Genomic DNA, 8,748 nt, shown 5'->3' with positions numbered 1-8,748 from the left:
CACACGGGTTTAAGTTATGACCTGCGAAACCAAATTTCCTATAACATCATGTGACCAGCATGCTAGTGCACCCGAACATCTAGGCAATTTATAAAAAAATGTTTTTAATGACAACGTGGCGAGAATTCCATCATGTTTTAATCGGGATCGGAATTCTTCAGATTCGTATTGGTTTCATATTCAGGTTCGATTCATTTTCAGAGACACCTTTACTAAGGCCGGTATTTTGATTTATGTCCTGGCTAACCATAAAAGTACAAAACGTTACCACTGAATACATATTTACACCGGAAACTAAATTGTTATTGTTCTGACCGGCTATTCAAAATGTTTACTATGAAGAAATTGAGTACCCCATATTCCACCGATGAACTAATTGACATTGTGTAATGCATTAAAGATTGATTTAATTAATTTTGAAAATTAATTGATGATATCATTAAGTAAACAGACATTTTTCTTTGAACTAAGCAAAACGTACGTTACTTTTTTATAAATCAAAATAAACCTCTGATAAAACAGTTTCACATTTTCAATCAATTGGCTCTAACTCACATAGGAAGATTAAGATGTTTATTTCATAAAACCAAGTTACAACTCAAAGGAATCTAACAGTATAATGTGTAGGAGACTAGTTGAGTTGATGAATCGTGTAGTGGGCACCACACATCTTACCCAGTCTAGCACTCGTAGCATTCAGATTATCATGTGTCACGGTAGTCGTGGTTGGATTGGAGTCAATTATGTCGATGACGTTTTTCTGGCAATCAAAGTAAACAAAAGTCAATTAAAATCAAACCACAAATAAAAAACTTTATGAAGATGCCTATCGAATTTACACAGAACTTGTCCTGTCACATGCTATTTTTCCATGACACAAATCAGGAAACATCGTAATGTCATTATTGTCACTACGCACAGATCTGAGTTTCGTTCATCCTTACTCTCTTATCGTGGAGGTAATTCATATCTGAATTGAAAGTAACGATAAACTCCGTATTTCTAGTATTTCTAATACCACTATCATTTACGACTTTTAAGATCTTGCATATCGAATCAGTTGAGATATATAAACACCATATGCAGGTGATAATGGAATATTGCTATATATATAGATATGGGAAGTTGACGATGGAGAAGCTGAAATCATTCCGTTTGTCATACAGTTGAGTTGTCAATTTGTCGTTAATGTCTACTTTCAATAAAATATCTAAGTATGAAGCAGAAGTGGACGACTCTGTGGTGTCCTTTATTTCGAGCTCACAGGGATATATCAAATCGACATATGAATGAAAGTTATTATTGTTAATGAACAAAACGCCATCGATATATCGAAATTTCGAATTGAAGGCCACAGCGAGAGATTTTTGTCTTACTTACAAGTTTTTTTTTAATAAATTCAGCTTCATATGAATATAGAAACAGGTCAGCTAACAAAGGAGTACAATTCGTGCCCATGGGAATTCCAACATACTGTTGGAAGACCTGATCACTAAAGACCACAAAGATATCGTCAATGAGGAAATATAGCATATGTTTTATTTCAACTTCAGACTGTTTGTGCGTGGAATCAGATTGGTGTTTAACAAAGTAAGTTTTTGAATGACTGATCACTAGATATGAATAATTCCGTTTTCCATTTTTGTTGAAGAAGCAACTGTCTATGATGTCAAGAAGTCTAGTCTTTAATTTATCGTGAGGAATGGTCGTGCATATGGTGTTTATAGCTCTCAAATGATTCGATACGCAAAAGCTTGTCCTGTTTCTGGTCAGTATTTTAATCTAAACAGGCTGTTGACAAACAAGTTGATGATGCAGGGGTTCCAACAGTCTCCTTTAGAGTAATCATTTAGCAAATTCTATGATTTTTATAATGATCTAGTTTGCCAATATAACCTATCATTGGGTCAAATGCTGTCTGAAGTTCTTCATACCACTTGTTAGGCCGTTCTTGGCACACTGATTTGATTACGGATAATTCCGTTTACCTGATCAAGGTAAAGGACTCATGGCGAATATGACTGGTCGATAGGGGCTGCTTACTCCTCCTAGGCACCTGACCCCACCCCTGGTATATCCAGGGGTCCGTGTTTGCCCAACTCTCTATTTTGAATTGCTTATAGGAGTTATGGGATTGATCACTTGTTGTTATCTTTACCTTTCTTTTGGGTGTCTATTGAATATTGCAAACAGGACATATCGTTGTTGTTTGTAATTGTTTGATCTGAAAGACGAAGCCGAACTACATGTGACTTCACAATGCACGGTTTACGTCGGCTGAGGTTATATTCCCCGCGGTAAAGGAATAGATGGATCCTGTATCCCCCTTTAATATTTAGATGTTACTGGGTGTTTAGCGCAAGAGGAATTTTATAAATAATATACGGTATATATTTTAAATGAATTATAACTTACCGTACTTACCAGAATTAGGATTATCACTTGGGGCACCGTTTCATTAATTAAATGTTTTGTAAGTAGTACAATGTACATGTAGATCCAGTGAAATCATTGTAAATCAGACACACGTTGTTACTTACTTCAATCGTATGGAGTCCATGTGATGAATGAACGTCCATTTGTTCCTGGGCACTTGTGTTGTACAGATAACAGATACGCTTACTTCTCACCAGTAGAATGTGCTGTCAAAATAATGTAGAATATCACATGTTAATATTAAAATCAAATGTTTCCCCATCTCCCCAAATTGTAAATGCTCCCATTTACAACCCCTCCCCTTAATGTATTGCATGGAGGAGACAGCATACGCATGAACATAGACGTCATGAACTGCACTTTTCCTATTAAGGAAAAAGATGAAGAAAAGATTCAACAACGATGTAACCAATACCATTGTTGTACACGTATACTAGTATGATTAAAAAATAATTACTCTTATGTTCATTATTACCAGTAGGAAAGTGAACATAAATGACCAAAAACCTACATGTATAAAGCAATCCTGTTTGATCCACTGTAAATTGTAGGGAAATATTAGATCCCTGGTCAGAACAATGTAGACATCATTCAAGACTATCCCATAAGGCATATAGGAAGAGAAGAGTTCACTAGTTAGTGTACATCCTCCATCCCTCTTAGACTCACTATACCGTTAAGGATAACATTGGATCCCAACGATCCGGCCATATGCACATCTAGCTACCAATAGAAATGAGGTATTGTACAAAATTTCAAGTATATTCGATAAGCCATATAGGAGGAAAAGTGTTCACAAGCTATTTTGCATCCTCCTTCCCTCTTAGATCCATTATCATTTTCATGAAAATAATAGGATCCTAGCCTCCCACCAATATGTACATTGTAAAACGTATCAGGTCTATCCGATAACGCAAACAGGAGGAGAAGCATTCACAAGATTTCACGCTAGACGGACGAATTGTCAGACGGAGAAAAATTACACTTTGCCGTTTTCATGATTTTTTTAAAATTTTAAAACATGTTTGATAAGTGATGTTGCCCCGAAATCATGTAACACACTCAAACATAGATCAAATTGTAATCACCTTCAAGATGTTTGTTACTTTTGATTGGTTGATTACTTATTGTTAAACGTCCTTTTTGAAAAGTTTTCACTCATATGGAGACGTCACTATTGTCGGTGAAGGGCTGCAAAATTTAGGTCTAAGCTCAGCGCATACGGTCTTTGAGCAGGGAGAAATCTTTATCGTGCCACATCTGCTGTGACATGAGGCATCGGTTTTTGCGGTCTCAGCCGATGGACCACCCCATTTAGTCACCTTTTACGACAAGCAATGGATATTGAGGATCCATTCCTATATTGTTTTTGAAATGAAAGAAATGAAACTCTTAATTTGCATACAATACAAACCTGATGAACTAATAATAAAGTGCAATCAGCATATTTGCAGCATTAGTACTAAAATATGTGATATATAGATATGTATATGTTTAGTTTTTCCCAATGATATCGTGTGTATATTTTATGTATATATTTTATATTATGTTATATATCTTTCCAATCTCTCATTTATCTGTCTGTGAATGTTTTATACAGGACCACAATGTAAACTAGTCATTGAATAGTAATCCTGCTATCCTGTCTAAATAAAGAATATATTATTATCATTATTATATTATTATCATTATAAACATTGCGATGAAATGATTGAGAAGTCAGTCGTTCCAAAATTGTACTTCATTATTATTTAATTAGGTTTGTATTGTATGCAAATTAAGAGTTTCATTTCAAAAACAATATAGGAATGGATCCTCAATACCCCTTGCTTGTCGTAAAAGGCGACTAAATGGGGGTGGTCCATCGGATGAGACCGCAAAAACCGGCAAGGGAGTCTGTCGTAATGAGGTTTTTATTTTGACTGAAGCTTATGATGTTTAATAACCCTGGAGCCAGTTGAAATTAGCAATAAACTGAAAATACCGTGTGATAGTCGTAGTAGAATGAGAAAAATTCCGCTTCTGATGGCTCATGCGTGGGGTGTGTTGCCTTAGAGTGATGATGACCGTGATGATGCGTAGAATGAGGCTGCATTGTGGTGGCTGCCAAGGCCTGTGTAAGCAAAGACATTTCTTCACTCCAAACGTCGACATTAATACAATTTAAAGCGTCTTAACGACGACGAAAAACCCATACATATACCAACATATAGATAGATAAAATCGTACAAATACCAACAGATAGATAGAGAGAATCGTACAACTACGTTCATTTTCTTATCTCAATATACTGTACGCATAACAGCGATTTGGTGAGAAGAATAATTATATGATAGTGGTGAGTAAGCAAATAAATCCTTTAGATTGCGAACCATTGCCTCTGCTATAAAATACAGTGTATTAGCAAATGCAAAATGCTATTTAGACGAATGATGTCGGAAGTGGTTAGACATTTCTTTACATATTTATTTTGATCCACACTTGCCCTGTTCTTGATTTTGTATTATTTATAGTGTGATTGGGGTTGACCAGTGTATATCTTTGCATTATTGGTAAACTTCCGCATGAATATTGATTATATATTGATATTATTGAAGAAATGTTAAAAGTCTAATAATGACAAAGCTATGAAGGCTGTAAATCGAAAAGACTAAAACATTGAACTGGATTTCTAAAGCCATATTAATTACTTTATTATTTCCTTTTGAATTATTTTCTAATTCAATTTATTTTTAAAATAGTTCGTACGTCATACTCACCATGTAAATACAGCTGGTGTATACGACAACTTTTAGCATCATCTTCACTTAGAACTTTGTGGATAAATGTGAATCGTTGTTCACCAACCTTTCGTGACTTTATATGTGATCTTATCAAACAGGTTTAATCTGGATTTGTTCAATCGTGATTTTCTGTCCTAACCAAGTTACAGAATGTGCTCACTGACCTTTCACACAACAGTACTTTTAGGCTGTGTTCGCAGATCGTTCCGTACATTAAGATATTTATAAGAATCGCGTACAAATACAAAACGTAAACACATTGTGTTGGTCTTTATCACTTAAAATCACACAGATAGTTCTAGTTTCAAAATATGAAAAATATATGACATGTTATCATATTTTTTTGTGTTTAAGCCACCTGAATTATACTATACATGCATATACAATGATATATTTCAATTTTATACTGAAAAAAAAAACCACCCAGATGTTAATTTTCCCACTTTTGTAGTTAATTGAAGTTGATACGGTGTATCGTGAACCCTCTGACATCCCAGAGAACGTATAATGTAGAACATATAGTACAGGTCACGAGTATTTCCCATCGCACGGTGGAAAACACGGTGTAAAACGGTCCGTGTTACACCGTGGCACGGTGTATGTGTATTTCGAATACACACGAAGACCGCCTTGTCTGAAAAATCAGTTCCTGATATCCATCGTGTCTATATGAGATCGTATAAAAATGACATTGAAACCTGGATTTTATGTCAAATACCGCAAATGAACCATTCGATGGCATTCTTGAATCCAAAAATTTTGATGAAGTAATAGCGGCTTAAAATCAGTGAAGCTGCAGGGTATGGTCATTTTGTAAGTTAACATTTTTCATCGACTTTCCCCGTGTACAATTATTTTTGAACTGTCAGTAAACGATGCATTCTGCTACAAATTGTATGAGGAGTTTTATCTCATATTTTCTACAAGAAGAAAAACAACCTACAAAATATAAAATCTTAAATTGAATAATGAAAAGTGATGGGTTTTAACGGTCACCTGAGTAGCATGCAGTAACCGTACCATAAACAGATCGAATTCGCACACACCAAGGTCTTAATTATTTTCTTAATGAAATAAAATTAATTAATTGTCCTTATATTTCCTTATTTAGGTCTTTTCTATATCCAAAAGTATATGAGCATTTAAAAAAACATCTACTTTGCTTTCACACTATGGTTTTACTCCTTAAAACCAATAACTTGTTAAAGGGTCATGAACTCCTCAACCTTTGATGTAACGATTTGCACTTAATATAAATTATTGCTTTTATATGTATATCTTACCTAGTTATGATTGTATTTATAGCCTCCAGAAGTTCTGATTTTCATGTATTTAGCATGTTGTTTTCATGTCAAATAATTTAGCTATTATCCATTATTTATTGTTGCTGAAAGCACTGCTTACTTTCATTTTTAAGTTCATCCAGTTGCGTTGTAATATTTAATTTTTAGATGTATTGGTTCGTCCTAGATGTGTCCGTTTAAACATTTCAAGTTACGTCACGATAGATGTTATCTATAGACGATAGTCACCTTTTCTTTGGATCTATTTCAGGATCAGAAATATTTCACTTTATCGGAGTTATCGCTCTTGGCAGAAATAAGACGTAATTAAAACTTGCAATTGAATGCTTTTACAGAAGTCATATAAAATATATTCAGATCTAAAATCATTCATTAGGAATATTCCCATAAATTGCAGGGGGTGCGTGTGAACAGATGTTTTGTAAATTCGTACTGTGTTTCGATGTACTGGAGGTATCGTTGAAACTAATTATTTCCAGTTAAAACTTTACCTTAAAATTCATATGGCCTCAAATTTCAATTATTTTGTCTTTTTGTCTGCAATTCACCCCTCCGATTTTCTTACCCTACATGTTTTGTATGCTTTATTTGTCATTGTTTTGCTGTTATTTGCATGAACTCATTTATTTTGAAATGTCTTGTATTACTACCAAGGTAGTAATGTACTCATGTGAATTGTTGCCTTGTATGTATTTGTGTTTTTTCTCTTTTTTCTCCCATACCATTTTGTTTACTTACAATCAAACCTTATGTGCAGTTTGTCATGCAACCATATTTATATATTCTAGGTCTTCAGAAATACATGTCCTAATATTTAAACCCTCAACAGGAAACATTTTCTATGATTGCAGCTACATATTTTCAAATTACATATTCCAGAACTTAGATAATGGATAACTCCATTGAACAATTCCGAGCTGCAATCGGTCTTTTCTATTTATCAGGTAGAGGTACTTACAAAAGACAACGTTTTATTGTGTTACCGTTTTCATGTTTTATGCATTTCCTCAAACACATTTTAAAACTACTCACTAGTTGTTCGACATTCATTAGGCTTAGATCTGTGTTTATCAATTTTTATCTTCAGTTTTTCATATTTGTTTTGTTAGCTTGCGGCGATATAGAGTTAAACCCGGATCCTACTGCTGAAAATGTCCTTGACATATTACATCTGAATATCCGAAGTATTAGACACAAACTAGGTCATTTAAATTCTTTTGTTCATGACTTTGATATTTTATGTTTTTCTGAAACCCATCTAGATAGTTCAGTGAGCAACGATAAATTACTTCTTGACGGCTTTAATAAAATAATTCGTAAAGATAGAAATTGTTTTGGAGGCGGTGTTATGATACATTTGTCAAATCAAATACGCGCTACAAGACGCCCAGACTTTGAGCCCGCCGATCTTGAGTGTATATGGATTGAAGTAGATAACAATACCTGTGTTTATCATCTTTGCTGTATTTATAGGCCTCCCAGTTCCGACAGCTCTTTTTGGTCCAAACTTTCGTGGAGTTTAGACACAGTTAGCGAATATTCCGACAAAATAATTATAGTAGGCGATTTAAATGCAGATTTTCTTAATGCTCCATTGTCACACAATATTCGTGAAATTATATCAACTCATGGTCTAGTAAATAATATAAATGTCGCTACACGGAACCTGGCACTGCTTGACCCAATGTTAACCTCTACAGAGATTCAATCGTGTGAATCGGGTGTATTAAAAATCGAACCGACGATCAGTGATCATAGTGCCACATACATCTCCCTCTTTTCGAACATAAAGTACAATCGTGCATACACGCGTAAAGTATGGATTTATAAAAATGCTGACTTTATAAAACTCAATTATTTAATTGAAAATTGTAACTGGGCAAATATTATCAACGGAGCAGATACTTTAGATTTGGCAACCAAACATTTTACATCCGAATTTCTTTTTCTTGTGTTCGTCAATGTATACCTGAACAAATTATAACAGTTCGCCCGCGAGATAAACCATGGTTTGATTCTATGATACGGAAGACAATCAGAATTAGAGATCGACTTCGCAATAAAGCATTAAAATCAAAAAATGACTCCGACTGGTCTGCTTATAGAAAAGTTCGGAATTCGGTTAACAATATGAAAAAACACGTGATAACAAATTATTATGACAATATAGAAACCTACTTAGCCGATTCTAGTAAAGACAATAATAAGTTATATTGGAAGCTGAT

General features: G+C 34.4%; 1 protein-coding gene across 1 annotated transcript; it reads right to left on the bottom strand.

Moving 5' to 3' along the window:
- Positions 1 to 558: 558 nt before the first annotated feature.
- Positions 559 to 5,326, bottom strand: LOC125677401 (uncharacterized). Its single transcript, XM_048915444.2, has 4 exons — positions 5,196 to 5,326; positions 4,421 to 4,549; positions 2,541 to 2,642; positions 559 to 760 (listed from the first exon to the last, which is right to left on the bottom strand). Exons 1-4 carry the CDS (start codon positions 5,235 to 5,237, stop codon positions 632 to 634), a joined length of 402 nt encoding a protein of 133 aa, XP_048771401.1. The 5' UTR covers positions 5,238 to 5,326; the 3' UTR covers positions 559 to 631.
- Positions 5,327 to 8,748: the final 3,422 nt, after the last annotated feature.

Source organism: Ostrea edulis, chromosome 3 (assembly GCF_947568905.1).
Source record: "Ostrea edulis chromosome 3, xbOstEdul1.1, whole genome shotgun sequence".
NCBI lineage: Eukaryota > Metazoa > Mollusca > Bivalvia > Ostreida > Ostreidae > Ostrea > Ostrea edulis.
Note: the sequence above shows the minus strand (reverse complement) of the source record. Positions and strands in the feature narration are given on the sequence as shown.